Source organism: Lepidochelys olivacea, assembly GCF_965140295.1.
Source record: "Lepidochelys olivacea isolate rLepOli2 genome assembly, chromosome: 2".
Classification (NCBI taxonomy): domain Eukaryota; kingdom Metazoa; phylum Chordata; order Testudines; family Cheloniidae; genus Lepidochelys; species Lepidochelys olivacea.
In genome coordinates, this window is record NC_140412.1 from 222,341,332 (window position 1) to 222,358,879 (window position 17,548).

Genomic DNA, 17,548 nt, shown 5'->3' on the forward strand with positions numbered 1-17,548 from the left:
TGACTGATTTCAAAACAGTGCATTTTTTTCATTAGGGAGTTCTTATTTAAGCTACTTCAAAAATACCTTTGTGAACACTGGATACATCAGTCACTGGTGCAACTATTTCTATTTAAATTATAAATAAGTAGGCATGAGATGACAAAGCTTTCTCTCACTTTTTCATATAAAGCAAAATGATCATTGCCTAAATGTAAACCATATGAAAACCATGCATTTGTTGTATCCTGTCTTTTCTTCCTCTATGAGCCCCCTCCCACCCCCTTCTTTTTTAGCCTCCAATTACATTACAACACTGGGGGGAAATTAAAATGGTTCTTCAAAACTTTTCGCAGCAACCAGTCTGGGTTATAGCTTGGTTAAAACATTGTTTTGAAAATAATAGGAGACTAAAGTCCTGATCCACTGGAATCAAATGTCCTCATCTGGATACCATAGATGTCAATGGCAAAATTCCCCTTGACTTCACTGGGAGCAGGATCAAACCCTTGGTTACTTCCACTTCACAATCATTTATACCCGGATTCTGCTGTTCATTACAATGATTACATTCTGACACTAGCTTTGTACCCAACCCTTCCTAGTGAAACTTTGTCTGAGTCACTTTATGTTACTGCTTGGCAGTACTTTATGTTACATATCCAGAATATGCACTTGAGCCATTCTGCTGTCAGACTTCTAAAAGTTACTTTTAATTCTAGTGTTTCATCTTGGATGTTTATAATAAAACGTTTACAAATTGTGGAATCCAGTGTCAGTACTGCAGCAAAAATGTCTTTCTTAAACCACTGTAAATCACGTCAGAGCCCTATCATGTCTCCTCAGGAAGGATCTACCGCAGGAGAAAACTCTCCTGGAAAACCCCACAAGATGAAACATACAGTTTGTGATCTATCATCCCCTGGGGGTAGAGAGGCTTTTAGTTGCAGAGACGAGACCCTCGTTGTGACCCTCTGACCCCATGGATGACCCAAGATCCATGGTGAAATCTGTGAAACTCAGGGTACATACGTGGAATGCTAGTCCCTCTCTATGGTCCCCTCATCCAGTGCTCCCTGCTCTGAACCTCGCAATCCATAGAGCAGATATTTGGGGCTGATTCTGCTGCCATTGACGTCAAAGGAAATTTTATCCCTGACTTCAGTGGGAGCAGAACGGGGCATAGCCACAGGTGGGCTTGGGTAGGTCACGGCCCGCTATATCAGGCCCAGATATCAGCCTGTGTGAATGAAGAAGCTGGTTGTGGATCAGGAACTCCTGGCTCAATAGCAGGTGGCTCTTGGACTGTCTGCGGAATGCTGGGGCCAGCAAAGTGTGGAGAGCAGCAGCCCATCCAGCCCCATTGCTGCCTCCACCCAGGGCTGCAACTTCTCCCAGCCCAGACAACTTCAGCGAGAGCCGGGCCCCATGCAGGTGCCAACCAACCCCCCTGCCCACTCCAGCTTAACCCATGCCTGCCTGTGGGGCTAAGTGGCCTGCTCCTCTCTCCACTGGCCAGCTCTGCCCCCAGGCTCCCTGCACTCAAGTCCCTGGTCTAACCTAGCTATCCCCCAACAATCCTGTTCCCGGCATTCAAATGCGATATAATATGCAATAATATAGAATATATCATTTCACATGACTGGCTGTGACATCAGACCTTTGCTCATTGCCTGTCCATCATAAGTTGGGGCCCATCCAAATTTCCACTCCTAGCTATGCTACTGCTTACAACACCACCAGTTTGCCGGCATGATTCAGAGAGCAGCTACTTCCCCACCCGCTGGCCATGCCTCTCAAAATCATCCCCGAGGCCTGAGCACAATGTATTTACACAGACGGTCACCACCATCTTGGGGAGAAGGAGGAATGATTCCTCTTCAGGTTTTGATCCCTCCTTCCAGCTAGATTTTACCAATAGCTGCTCTTACTTTCTCTCTCCATGCTACAGTGTTGAAGAGATGATATACACCTAAGACTTTCCAACCCTTTCCTGAACTTTTTTTTTTTTTTTTTGGTAATTTTTTCCAAGCTTTTCAGCCTGCACATAAAGTAGTCAACGGAGTTATCTTTTTCTCTGGGATTCATTAACATCACAGCTATCAGGGACTGAACTGGACTGATCTGTGGTGGCTGGGTGAGTGGGTACTTTTTTTCCCTTTCAGGTAGCTGCCTTCTTGAATCCCAGAATCTAAGATTTGCTTCATTTTTAAAATAATAAAAACTCTAGCACTTATAGTGGCAAAGATACATTTCAGAATGTGAACCACATATAAACCAATGCCACAATGTATACCTGAGTCTGCAGAAAGCCTGAAACAACAGCGCTGAAAGAGATGTGGATTGCTCCTTTTAACTGTTAATTATTTCACTACTGGTCAAAGCATGCAAGAAAGGAGCAAGATTATCTTTTAATGAAGATCTGCACAGTTTACTGTGAATGCTTTCTCTTTTCGGTGTCTCCAGGGGGTGGAACTTGGTTTGTGGGTGGAGTCTGGGGAATATCATGTCTTACTTTTCTCCATTTGGATCCTGATTGCTACTGACCCTAACACTAACCTGTCTGATAACCCTGCCAAACAGATGCAACCACTGTTATTTCCATTAGTTAATCAGTCTAACGAAACAAGTCATATGTGATAATAGGCCCCTCTAAATTACAACTTCAAACACTCTTTTAGATCATAATTTCTCTCCTTGTGTCAAAAACGCTTTTTCTTTTTTTCCAAATTCTATGTTTTACTACCATCAACTAACAGATTATTGATCTGAAATTTCTATCTATTTCCCCCACCGCTATCAAATTCTTCCCCTGAAAGGATTAATGGAAAAAAGAAATAATGGAAGGTGGAAGAGAAGCTGCTGCTTTCACAACTGGAGCTACAAACAACATTCTAACTCAATTCAGATAAGCAGCAAACATTGTTGATAGAGAATATTTAGGACAGCAGCATCTGTGTAACATCATTGAAGCATGCACAGTTAGGTCTATCAATCAATCATCGGGGCATGTGAATAAATCTACAGTCAATGGTCCATGTTCTAAAATCAGCTATTACCATGTAGAGCCCTGGCTACTGAGTAAAGAAGCTGTAAGACAACAGAAGCCAAATTGACTCACGGTACATTTTACATACAGTCTTTTCAAAAAATATCTCTCAATTATAAGTCCTGTGAAAGTGAACTTATTCCGATCTAGCAGGAATGAACACTCATTAACGACTGGTTATATTCTCTGATTGAATTAAGTATGTTTAAGATCCTGTCACACTGAAAGAATCCGATTCCCCCAACCCTCAATTTTTTAAGCCATCAGCTACTGATCTACAAGTTGTTCTCAGAAACCACCACACGTACACATATATATGGATTATTTAAGTCTATTCTCCCCTGGAAGCATGCACATGACTCCCATTAATGCTAATGGGCGTAAAACACAAGCATGGAAGAGAAAATAGACCCCTCACTGTGAAAATAAATGTGTTCAGTTATTTTCAGACACGATGTCAAAATCAAACAACTAAAAATACGTGCTGTAAAACACAACATTATCTGGTTTAGCTGAAAATATCCCCATTATTTTTAATTCCGTGGTCATGGGTTCTGTCTCATTACCCATGTTTCTGCACTTGTGATGTCATAAAGATCATCGATTGATAACCTGTCAAAACAGAAGGGCCTTATCCTAAAGTCCTTACTTGGGCAAAACATCCATGATCTCAAAGGGAATTCTGACTGAGCAAGGAATGCAAGTTTGGGCCCTAGATCTGAGGTTTGCAGATAGGCCATATGAGGCTCTCTAAACACCATATATTTTAATTAGAAATCACAGATGCAAATTCTATTGCTCTCTAGAAGACAGAATAAAAACAGTGATGGAACTAACAAGATAAGAACCTCATCGCTTTAATTTGATATCAAAATAGGTTTCCTGCTCTGTTCCAAGCTTGTCATGTCAGTTTTGTGCCCCAGTTCATTTGTACAGGAAAAGTGGATTTTATTATTTTACGAAATATGATTTTAAACATGATTGTGCTTTTGGATGATGTTCAACTCAACATATCTTCTTTTTTCAGTTCATAGATTCCAAGGCCAGAAGAGACACTGTGATCATCTAGTCTGGCCTCCTGTATAACACAGGCTACAGAACTTTCCCACAATAATTCCTTGAGCAGATCTTTTAGAAAAACATCCAATCTTGATTTTAAAATTTTCAGTGATAGCGAATCCACCAGGACCCTTGGTAAACTGTTCCAATGGTTAATCACTCTCATTGTTAAAAATTTAAATCTTATTTCCAGCCTGAATTGGCCCAACTTCAGCTTCCAGCCATTGAATCGTGTTATGCCTTTCTATGCTATACTGAAGAACCCATCTATTAAATATTTCTACCCCATTTAGATACTTATAGATTAATCAATTCACCCTTTAACCTTCTTTTTGTTAAGACAAATAGATTGAGTTCCTTCAGTCTATCACTAATAAGGCAGGTTTTCTAATCCTTTAATCATTCTCGTGGCTCTCCTCTGAACCTTCTCCAATTTATTAATATCCTTCTTGAACTGTGGGTACAAGAAACCACCATTTAGCAACAATATGGCCAATCCAATGTAGTATCTGGAATGTAACAAGAAGAATAGGGTAGGTTTTAAAGACTGGGCAAATACGAAAAATATGGTATCTGACTATTTTGTAGGATATGAGCATATGTAGGATCTCTGCAAAGCAGCCTGCTGCCTTCTGAGCGATGTAATCCTAGAGACTCTTTCCACTTCAGAGCACAGTGTACCCTGGCACTAATGAATGCTGATTATGACTCACTATAGTTAGGGGTGAATTTTAAAGGGCCCACGGCCTCAAAAAATCCAGATTTCTCTGCTAACAACTCTGTTTCAAAAATCAGCCACTGAAAAAGAAGAGAGGAGCCATGCGGCAACCACTTGGACTGAGACAGTTTAAAAAGATGAGCGGGGAGGGCAAATCCCAATAGATCAAGGCACAAGGGGGGAGGCCACTGTTGTCCATGATATGCTGAAGAAAAGAGGAAAGCTGCCGAGGAGCACTCCTGCAATGGAGACAATGCTCCTGATTAAGGGCCTGTTCCCATTCAAAGCAATAGCAAAACTCCCATTGACTATACTGGTGCAGGACTGTTCCCGAAGAGAGACACTAACCCCTGCTCTACGCTGTGGGGGGATCGAACTAAGTTATACAGCTTCAGCTACATGAATAACGTAGCTGAAGTCGACGTACTTAGATTGACTTACCATGGTGTCTTCACCACAGTGAATCAACTGCTGCTGCTCCCCCGTCGATTCCACCTGCGCCTCTCGCAGAGCTGGAGTACGGGAGATGACGGGAGAGCACTCGGGGGTCAATTTATCGTGTCTAGACTACACACCATAAGTCGATCCCCACTGGATCGATCGCTGCCCGCCAATCCGGCGGGTAGTGTAGACATACCCTCAGATGCTCAGTGAGGAATAAATATCTACACAGCTTAGACGATCTATCTGGGCAGTGTGAGGGCAAGATGAGTTTAGATTAGAATTAGATAGTCCAATAAGTATAGAATTAGTGGGTTGTGGTAAGATTGTCAGCTTGCTTTCTAAACATCTTGTCCTTACGTTGGAATTTAGTGACTCCTCCTCCCAGTTGAGGGTGTCACCAGGGGCATTTTTTTCAGACTTGAGGTTATAGGCACTCCCATGCTCTGTGTGGCAGGATGAGGAGAGATGAAGGGAAGGGAAAGGAAAGGAGGGACAGGACTGGAACGGCAAGGCAGTGAGCTCCCAGCCTCAATACGCTTTTCCCTACTGTATCGTCTTTTGTCAGCAGGCTTCATTTTACTTCTGGATAAGGCAATCTGCTAGGAAGTCAGTGTCCACAGTTTGCACCACTGACAAGGCTGCAAACATATTTTCCTACACCAGACCCTTATTAAGAGCTTGATCCAATGATGTCATTGACTTCAACAGGAGTTAGATCAGGCACTAAGTGTACCTACATCTGAATTACTTTTAAGAGGACTCCTTATGAACTGACATGGGGGTGTAATAAATTAAGCTGCTGTTATTCACTATCTTCAACTTCTGTTCTCAGGGCCACCAGTATGAAATCCTATTAGTGATTTAAACTGGCACTCTGATCGCTGCGTATGTCTGCATCTGACTTAGGCTAGCTCTAGTAACTCTTAGGGCATGTCTACACTTGCAGATGTAGAGTGCTTTCAGTTAAACCAGCCTTCGTAGAGCGCAGTAGGGAAAGCGCTGCAGTGTGTCCACACTGACAGCTACAAGCGCACTGGCATGGCCACATTAGCACTCTTGAAACGGCCACAGAGAGCAGTGCATTGTGGTAGCTATCCCAGCATGCAAGTGGCTGCAATGTGCTTTTCAAATGGGGGGGGGGGAATAGAGCGTGACAGGGAGTGTGTTGCGTGTATGTGGGGGGAGAGAGAGTGGGTTTTGGAGAATCTGAGAGCATATCAGCATGCTGTCTTGTAAGTTCAGACAGCAGCAGACTCTCCCCTCCCCGCCAACCTCACTCTCTCTCACACACAGAATTCCACAGCAATGGTTGCTTTGTCTTGAGGCAGATAAGCAGCTGGCTGTCAGAAATGGAGCTTTCAAAGGGCATTTCCGTATTCCTAGAGCGAGTTCAAAACAATAAGAAGAGTGGCCACTTGACTTAAGGGGATTATGGGACATTTCCGGAGGCTGATCAGAGCACAGTAATGCAGCACCTCGTTCATACTGACACCCGGGCATTTCAGCCAAGGCACAACAAGCGTTTATCTTCTCGCCAAGTGGAGTACCAGGAGCGCTCTAGCCATGGAGTCAGAGCACTCTACGTGCCTTGCCAGTGTGGACGGGTAGTGAGCTAGGGCGCCTGGGGCTGCTTTAATGCACTCTAACTCGCAAGTGTAGCTAAGCCCTTAGTAATGACAGGAGTTGCCCTGCTAGGGTATCGGTAACCCTTTGAACCCCTTTTTAAAAACAGAAATGGGAATCAACGAGGCAGCAATTGTGGGGGGGAGAAAGGGGAAGGAATCCTCATTGTTCCTCCATTTCCCCATATGTAAAACGAGGAAAACGATACTGAATGAAACAATGAATTCACACTGCTGTTGCTCTCTTGAGTAATGTTGATCACTAATTTGGCTCCTGAACCACTGAGGTCTGAGTATCGCTGGTCTTCATTATACAACACTGATCTGAACTCTCAGACCTGAATACTGATTACTCTCTTTTTACAAGTAATATAAGTACGCCTTTATTTTTCATGAGGAGTGTATCCCTGAGATTAATTTTGCAGGTAGTATTTTTCTGATTATGCAGAAAAAAAGAAAAACAATATAAATATTACTCCCTCTGGATAAAGTACATTTTCTCATGATTAATCTTGCAGAGAGAAACAACCTTATGAATGGTTTGGTGTATGATAAGTCAAAGAGACATTTCTATAGCCTGTCTAGACAATAGACAAGACCGGACTATACTGTCATTGCAAATATTGCAATAGTCTGTCATATCACTTAGAAAGGGGGAAAAAAACCCATCACTTCAGAGAAATAATACAAAAATAATAAATAAATAAAATGGTCTCCCCTGCCAGCACTGTAGTGGACATTTGAGTGTAATAACTTTAGACAATTTAGAAATTATATAGCAAGAAGTTTCAGCAGCCATTTGTGAGGAAAGGCACCTCCTGCACAAGCATATGCAATCCAAAAATATGAGTCATGCTCAAGCAACTTTGCTCTGGGCCATAAAATCACTTTATGCAAGTTACAGATAATACTCAATGCATTCTGTAATGTTTCCCTACTGTGTAGAGATGGATACCCCAGTATCCTATCACAGATAATGATGAAAACAAATTCTCTACATAAAGGCTGATTGCTCAGAGATTCACCCTTGACTATTCCAAAGAATCGTAATGCAGCTGAACATTTCATACTGCATTCATCAACAAAGAGACAGGCTCCATCCATGCACAACATACTTCAGCTTACTTTTTGTATGTAGTAGAGGAAATTGAAAACAGCCTTAAAAGACGGAATATGTATCCTGCTATTTCACACCACACAAGCATCTGCTAACCTCCAAACCACCACCTCTCCATTTTCTGTTGTTGGAGCCACTGTAAATATTCAGGCAATGGTATCAGGGATACTGAGTGGTGCTTTATATGTCATGATGAGAAAAATCTGTATTGGTAGATAAAGTGGAGTCAGTCATGAAATATGAGTTACTGAAATGCAAAAGGTGAATCCTAGAGGGGAGTGTTTGGAATATTTTATATTATATTATAATATCTATCTTTTGTACCTTTTATATTGTAATGTTTTATATTCTTCTATCCCTAGTAAATGTAGCCAAAAACCAAACACTTATTGACAATAAAACTATAAATAGTGAGAATAAATCACAAGACATTTGAAAAAGATTTCTTCTTCAGATCTGGAATTAAACAGCTAAACTTAGCTGTATTTAAAGGTACATTTCAAAGTTGTGTAGCACTCCAAATCAATGACACCATTAAAAACCATCTGGATCACCAAAGGGAAGTGTCCTTCTCATGCACATAAATGTATGATGTTTTCTAACATTCAGTGGTATGACAAATATTGGAAATATTAATTAATTAATTAATTAATTTTAAAAGAACAAGTACCTCTCCAACATCATAGATCCAGATGCGGCCTTCTGAATCTCCAACTGCTACCTCTTTACCAGCCTGGGCCCAACGGACACGATTGAGGGCAGAAGCTCCTTCAATTGTCACGCTGGCTGTTGGAACCTATTGCATCAATAATAATGATGTTAATGAAATCATGCTGCGAGTGAATCAAATATGTCAGTTTAGAATGTTATTGTTTCAGTGGATGAATCACAAGTCCCTTAGAATTACATGAGGTAACATACATCCCTTGTGTAGGGGGAGAAAAAAAAAAGATTAATTGTTTCTTCAGTCACATGCTCTACTGAGGTATGGGAGGTGGGAAGAATGAGACAGACTGTTTGGGAAGGGTACGGGAGACTTTTTCACAGTAAATGGTACAAATATTTTTTCCTGGCTGGAGACATGCAAAACCACAGCAGCTTGTTTTTCAGTATGCACTGACTTCTGATCAAGAAGTGAGTTAAGAATCAGCTGAGTGTCAGGAATTCATAAGCTTAAAGATAGTATTAAAATGGGGTTTGAAAATTCACAGAATGGTAGCAGCGTTTATGAAAACCATATTTTACTGACCTACGTCAATGTTTTGGTTTTGCATTTCAGTAGCAAGGTAGGACAGAAACAGAAGAAAATCAGTTCAAAACAAGATGTTTGTAGTTTCCATACTATTCTTTCCTTTTTTTTTTAATTCTTCCTCAATGGTAGGCCCTTATGTGCTTCATGCATAAGACTCTCCATTTTCAGTTGTTACCGATTTTTACAAAAAAAAATCCCAGGTTTCACAAAAGCTATTATTCTGTTTTTACTGATTTTCACCCAATTTTAGACCACTGATTATGTTACAAAAACCCAATACATTTCATTAGGTAGATGCATTTATGTTAATAAGTCTAAGTGTAAATGCAAGACTGTCTGTTAAAGTAAGGCAATGTGGTGGAAGATACACACATGTGCACATGTACGTACTGTTAATGTACAGTTCATGAAATAAACCACAGCGTTAAATGGCATGAGGTATCAGTGAGAGTTGGAAGCCGAGCCTTTGCAGACTGCCTGGGAGACTCCAGCTACAGTCAATAACTGTGCACAGTCACCCGTGCAGCAGAACAATTACTGTAAAGCTGTGCTATTTACCTAGCACCTCAAGATCTGGAAACTCACTCTGTCCCTTTGTTACAGACTCTGACTAAAGGCTGCAAAACCAACTAATACTTCAGAACAAGTGGGTTGGCATGCTAAACCCTCATCCCTGTAAACTACTGCACTATAGTGCCCTTGAGCCTCCCAAGAGAAGTTAGAATAGATCTGCTTACACAGTAATTCAGAAATAATGTTGGATAGCAATCAGAAAGCAGATTACCGCATCTTCTTCCCTGCCCCCACCCCCACTCTGTAAAGACGGTATTGAGATGCAAATAAGCCACTGAGCTTCTCTCTTCATTGTTTCAGGCCCAAGGTCCTATCAGTGCTATATGACCAATGAAAGATGGCATCTCTTGTAATTCCTCATCTCAGGTGTATTATTTGGTGTGTTGGAATCAGAGGTTTCAATGTGAGTTATTAGGCCAATTACCTGGCATAAAAGTAGCAATAAAAACTATCATGTGATAATATGCTTCATCCTCCTCATCATTGAAGTCTCTGCAATTCTTTTAACTCCTAAGGCTATGTTAATTTTATATAATGTATAGGAAAAAATCCTCAAACAGACAAAATTGAACACTAAAGCAGTTACTTAATCCATTTCATCAGTTAGTTTTGTTCCTCAGAAAATTAGTAGATCAAAAATATATAAGTTCTTTCAAAGGAGTATGTTTCAGACATAAAATTTTAGCTATACCTTTCAAAATGCTGAAATATATACAGGTACTCTACCTCTGCTTTGGGTTAATATAGCATTATTCCTGTGCTGCACAGAAAAACAAACAAAGGGCATGCTGACCAATTCAGGGTTCTATAAATTAAAATCTTCTAATGGTTTAGTAAAAATCATTCTCACACAACAAATTTATCTAACAGCATCAAAGCAATTGTGAAATAGTTCTAAAATATTTGAATACACCTCCTTTTTTCCTTTTGTACAAAGAGATATGTAGTCATTCTACATTATCTTAAAATAGATTTGACTGCTTTGAATAATGATAGTTTAAATTACACACACCTATTTAACATTTCAGAGATCTGAATTTACCTTATAATGGTTATATGACACCACAGTTATGTTTTTAAAGTTATATTTTAAAATACTTTATAAATTATCTAGAGTTATAAACTGACACTTGTCAGATTATAACCATTTTTGCGTATGAATTTAGCAAATAGACTGAGAAATCAGTCACCGAGAAATCAACAACTAATTCACCTTTTAATTTTTGTTGCTTATGTTGTGTTAAAAAAACTGTTTAGAGATATCTTTCATATCTACTTAACAAAATAAATGCCATCTACATAGTTTCAGAGCCAAAATATACAAGACATACAAAAGAAAATACTGTTGAAAGCAACATAATAGAGCAGCAAAGTGGAAAAATATCAATCATTCTTGAACAGTAATCAATAGAGATGATTGAACAATAACCTGGATGCTGATTCTACCTTTAAGCCAGGCAAAAAAAAAAAAATTTTTTTTTGTGGACACACTACTGGGAAATCAAGATCTTCCATCCTAAATTTAAATGAAAATCTGACATACTGGTACATCTAAAAATGTTATACAACTTGCAGGAGAATAAAGAAGTGTTGGGGAAGGGGGGGGTTAATGTTAAATAAATCAAATATGATAACTTTCATTGTTATTACAAAAACCAAATGTTATCCACAAATCAGAATGATACATGTGATTAGTTCAGCCCTTTTTAAAGTTTGATTGTGATAATAGTCAAAAGATTATAGCCATTTGGATCAAAAAGCATCTAGAATGACGGCTAGGTACTGTTGAAAAATCATAATGAAAAAAATAATTATAGAGAAGAGGACTAGTAGAAATTGTATTATATTTCAAGAAATTGGAAGGTTTTTTGTAAGTTATCAAAAAACCGATATGTTCTCCATCAGTTTTCAAAATAATAACAAAACATTAATGCAGCTAATTTCCTAAAATCAAAGAAACAAAAACATAATTATTAATAATAATAATAGCCAACCTTTTATATAGCACTTTTCATCAGTAGATCTAATTAAAAGCCATTAATGTATTTGTCATTTTCCTCTATCTGTATTTGACATCTATTACTAGAAAGTTTTGTTTGTTTAAACACAGCTAAAGAGTCCCACGAATTTCCCAGGTTAGTCATCTCATTTTTATTACAATGACTAATGAATAAAACTCTGACAAAGATTTTTCATTAGTAAACAGAATAATTTGTTCAGATTCTTTAATAATCAACTATAGAAAACCATTATAATCTAATTTTAACATACCAGGCAAAGGGTCAAAGAAAACATTGATCACCTTCAGTTGTAATTTTTAAAAGAATTGTGCAGGGTTTTCTTTCACTGACTCTATCTGATCTGCTTTCGTTGCGAATCCAAAACCTCCCATTGATTTAGTTGCTGCTAGTTTATGATTTCTAGACATTTTCAAGTTATTCCATCACTGCTTATTAAAGAACTGGAATAGTAATTTTTTCTTCAGAGATCCAAAGTCAACCCTCATGCTGATGTAAATCTGTAATAATACCATTGACTTCGATAGAGATTTATACTTATATGAGAGCTGATTTTGACCATTATGAATGAATATTCTTTGTGAAACTGCTGGTGGCTGAGGGTGTGTACAGAATGCAGGAACAAACTCTGAATTCATTTTTGTGGATGCTCGTTTGCCTTTTCTTACTCAAAATGTATCTGTAAGCCTGGTCATCTAGGGCATGATCCAGCTTACTGACTGCAATGGGAGCAGAACCAGGCAGCTCATGGTAATTATTTGTGGTGAAATTCAGGTGCCACTGAAGGCAACAGCAAAGTCCCCACTGATTTCAGAGGGGTCAGGATTTTACCAGAAAGGGTTTTTTTTTTTCTTTTTGAAACTTTAACAGGTTTTTATGTTGTTAAAGTGGCATTAATGAGAACACCTGAAGGATATGTTCCTCCCTTCCCCAAAAGAAATTCTGAGGAGAGTCCTCCTGGATATCCTCCAGCTGTATGCTTTCTAATTAAAAAGGCTGCAGTACTTCCTGCTCAGAACACTTCAAAAGGCATGGCTGCTCCACGTGACAATACAGTTTTCAGCGTGTGTTCCTCTTACCTGTCCACATTTATTTATGGCCAACCAGCACTGATTTGGAGACCATAAACTGTACTTGTATTTTACTTTGGCTGAAATGTATATCTATCATTGTTACATGAAAGACATAGTAATAAATGAGCTAACTTTAAAGAAATATTGTAGGAAATGGGGAAAATATTGGCATTCGTTCTCCTCATTTGTTTTAGAAAATGAGAAGAACTTGTCCATTAAAATGTGACCTTATTTTTATGCTGATTTTTTTGTTTTGTTTTCTACTTTTGCACTATGCTATTGCAGAGTATTGAAAACAAACAGTTAGTGCTCGGGTGATGGAAAAATATGAATCTTGCTGGTATAATCAAAACACACTGGTCATTTAGAACAGTGATGATTCTTACAGCAAACATTCGTCAAAGAAAAATTCAAATCAAAGCAAGATTGTACTCATTCAATACCTAGAAATATTTTTAAACATCTGGAGTCATATTTTCAGATTGAAATTATACCAGACACAAAAATAAAGAGGAACATAAAATTCATACTATCTATACTTAGGAAGGAGGCTGCTTGGTTTTTAAGTACAGTATTTGCTACTTCATCTTTGCAAAGAGTTCTCTTATTAGCCCTTTCTGTTTCAATGGGGTTGAAAGAAATGTAAGAGGTGGTGGGAAACACATGGGCATCATTAAGTTCCTAGCAGGTTGGAGGTACTGTTGCAGGGCTGTCAAGCTGTGACAATTTGCGGGAGATTTGGGGGGAAAAACAATTATGAAAGAGAGTTAATGTTCCATTGAAATAGACTGAAGACATAACAAACGAAATATAACAATCATTCATAAATAAATAACAGTAATGAAATAAAAACAATCCTTCATCCTAAAAGTGAGTGACTTACGAAGCTGCCTTAAAATCGATCCCAAACTAGGAGGTCTCACACTCTACATGAGACAGACTTGGCAGGTCTGTGGTGTTGGTACAGGGCTGTCAAGCTGTGACAATCTGAACGAGGGAGATGGTGAGATTTTAAATGGCTCACTGAAACCGTGTGCCAAAAGGAAAAAAAAAATCACAAAATGGGAGAGATTTTAAAAATCTGCCTTGACATAAATCCAAAGGCAGGGAGTGTATCCTTCCCAAATAAGCGAAACATTATCTATTTGCTGCTCTGTGCTTGATTTTTTTGAATGGGGAATGCATTATTTCCCTTCCCCCGGAATTTTTAACTTGCACGCAACATACAAGGAGCCTTGAACCACACCGAAGGGGGGAGGGCGGCGGGGGGAGATTCAATGTTCCTTAAACGGACAGGAAGAGGGAGCTCAGTGTCCCCTGAAATGTACACAAGAAGGCTGGAGCCACGTCTGCTGAAACACACAAGGCGGGCAGGCCAATGATCTTTGAAACGCACAGGGAGTGGGGAGCTCCATGTCCCTTGGAGGGCACAAGGAGGAGAGCGTTTGGTAGCGGCAGGCAGAGAGGCAGGGACCTAACAGCCTCTCTCTCCTCCTCTCCCCCGCCCCGGCCGGCGCAGGGTTAAGGGCTCGCCCCGCCACCCCGCCTCACCTCGGTGTCATTATTCAGGTTCCACAGATCCAAGCGCCCCATCCCGTCCACACAGGCAAAGAGCGCGGGATGCACTGGTGACCACATGACATCGTAGACATAGTCTGCATTGTCTTCAAAGGAGTAGAGCGGCTTGTTGTGCTGTAAAGCAGAGAGAAGCATGAAGACTTCGTGGCGCTAGTCCTGCCTCGGGCTGTCTGGCGAGTCTAATTAAAAACTTTGCACATTTACCAAGTGTCATAAAACTTCCCCAGATGAAAGGTCCTTGCAGAAGGTGGGACTGGAGCTTTAATGGGGCAACAACTGTCCAGTGGCATAAATAAAATACAGTGGGGCGGGGGGCGGGGGGGCAAAGGGGTGATTGGGTGGGGAGCTGCTGAGCAGGCTCAAATAGAGCTCGAGACACTCCACACAGGTACGCAGCGCGGCTTCCCCTTAGCGCCCGGGGCTATTTTGGGACGGGGGGGGGGGGAGTCCGGGCGAGGGAGCGCTTTGCATGTTGCTCACACAGAAAGATCAGGTTTGTGGGCTGACCTGATAAGGGTCACGAGATTCCCAGGGAGCAGCCGCCCACAGGGGCTCCTTGCTTGGAAGGCAGCGACTGCCACCTAGCGGCGCGTGCATTGTTGCCGCGGCCAATTAGCAGCCTTTGCTATTTCCCAGTTGCGCCGCGGAAGACAGACAAGGGGCATTGCTAAGGGGAGCCACCGACTCCCGGATGACGCGATAGCAAAGGGGTTGCCTCGCTGAATTCATTGTCTGCTGCTTCATGGGGTCATTTCGACGGCTTATACTTGCTCCCCCTCTGAGAGTGCCTCCTCTTCTTTCCCAGGTGATTCAGATTAGTCTAGTGACAGCTGGATATTCCCAAACTGGTTACAATTCAATTTTAAAATGGGGGGAAGGCGAAGCAGGGAGACTGTAGTTGCCACATAAATTAAGTGGTGCAGATCTTATTTGAAGCGAACATTGTCATTTCAAAACACCTTAAAAGTCAGAGGCAAGTTTGCAAGTACACCAGAAATAAAATGTAATTGGACATAATGAATTATTCATCGCATCTGGCTTCTCTTATTCTAATTTTTGCATAATGGTTTCACTAATCCCTGATCAATTAATGTAAAATGAAATTTAAATGATAATGAAAACTCCAGAGATAAGAGAAATTAAGTATCCTCAGAGTCTGTGACAGAAATCTAAACAATGGGATTTTTAAAGAAACATCTTCTACATCCACTCAGCTGTCTGTAAGAGCTCTTTGGGTTTGGTTTAATGCCTTTGCAAGCAGGGTATGATGGAGATCTGAAGAAAGGGAACATAAGAATTCAAAGTTATGATTCTACCCTACACTTGTAAAGGGACTTTAGTATCAGGTAAAGTATTACACAGAAGACCCTTAGAGAAACAGGGTGGGTGAGGTAGTATCTTTTATTTGACCAACTTCTCTGTTGGTAAGAAAGACAAGCTTTGAAGTGTAGGTAGAGCTCTTCTTCAGGCTTGAAAGCTTGTCTCTCTCACCAACAGAAGTTAGTCCAGTAAAATATATTACCCCACCCACCTTGTCTCTCTGATATCCTGGGACCCATTGGGCTACAACAACACTACATACAGAAGACCTTTGCAAGCCTATTTTTACACTAGTTTTAAATATTTGGGGTTTCTCAAGAAGGTCATTGCAGAATACACCCTGTCCTGATAGTAAAACAAGGGAAAGAAAACATAAATTAATGCTGAGAACACATGAAATAGCTCATGCAGTTGTAATTATTTGCTAATAAGCTATTGATAACTAACCAATTTGCATATAAAATTGTGGAATTTAAGGACCTGATCCAAAGCCAATAGAAGGACTTCCATTGCAGTAGGCTTTGGATCGGGTTCTAGAAGAATACCTTCAAATTAAAAATAATATTTTTAATTAACAGTTTCTTACCTGCATTATTAATATCACCATTATTTCTAAAAGTGAAGGAACTGAATTTTTACTTATTATGCTGTTTCTTTTTGCATTTTATTAATTTTTGTCAATAAAAATAGAATGGTCAGCTTCAACTCTACTTAGAGTTTACTTCTTGTTTGTTTCATTTTCCGTCATCCTGCATTACACACTGCTGCAGTGTTTAGGTTTTATATATTATATACGTATGTGTGTATGTATATATTCCTCCACGGTGTCTGTGAGTGTACACACAAAACACACATACACACTGCCAAGGAATGTATGTGTTTTCATTGCAATATAAAAATAATTAATAAAAACATTCTATTCAGCATAGGTTTTATAACAGTATATTTGCAGCTTTAATTACATGACAGTGTCTTTTTAAAACACAAAGGCATTGTACACTACTTATAGGCCTGCTTTAACTCTGTTTGAGTCAATGGAAGTTTAGCCACTGACTTTCAGTGGAAGCAGGATCAAGTGTTCACATTTGGCCTTATACTTTTTTATTTCATAAATGTAACAAATATTTTGTTTTATTTTTAAAATGTAAACCACTGACAATAAAATGCAGTTAGAGCTCTAGATGAGGAATTTGATGTGTACTCTTTCTAAAAAGTTTAAATATTGTCTTCTGGAGTCTTAGTGTTGCAAAAACAAACAAACAAAAATAGCAAGAGCAAATTCTTTCCCAAATAAGGAAAAGCACATGAATGGATCTATTGAAGTGTAAATGGGAAGACATGCATGCTTAAAATTAAGCACACGTGTGTTTCCAGTACTGGGGGCTAAGTGATGATCAGGGTTTTGAGGAGACAGAAGTATTGTAAAAGATACTTGGGAGCTAATATCTTCAGCTGAAAGCCCGCAAATAGAATTCAGAGCAGGTCACACAACTCCACAATGTCTACAAAACACATACACAGAGCATGCAGTATTTTATATTTTCATTGTAAATTGTGCTGTGTGTTTCAAAGATTTCAGACATAAAAGTTTGCTGGAGAAAACTTAACAGTACTATAAAATAGAGTGTTTAAAGGAAACAAAGTCCACCCAATTGCTGATAGGCAAATATTTTTCTCATGCACAGAAAATACACTACAAATACAGTACTATGGACCATAAATGTCACAAAATGCCATGTGATTAAG

The 17,548-nt window shown here is 39.7% G+C and overlaps 1 protein-coding gene across 5 annotated transcripts in view; it reads right to left on the minus strand.

The window, feature by feature from the left end:
• DYNC1I1 (dynein cytoplasmic 1 intermediate chain 1) overlaps nt 1–17,548 on the minus strand; it is a 265,017-nt gene that overhangs the window by 17,295 nt on the left and 230,174 nt on the right. For 4 of the 5 annotated variants that reach the window (XM_084620559.1, XM_084620557.1, XM_084620556.1 and 1 more), the window contains 2 exons: nt 14,456–14,596; nt 8,659–8,784 (listed from right to left, as the gene is read on the minus strand). In XM_084620559.1, the coding sequence (XP_084476685.1) occupies nt 8,659–8,784; nt 14,456–14,596 (267 nt within the window). The remainder of the gene's footprint in view (nt 1–8,658; nt 8,785–14,455; nt 14,597–17,548) is intronic. The other variant, XM_084620560.1, reaches the window with a different exon arrangement.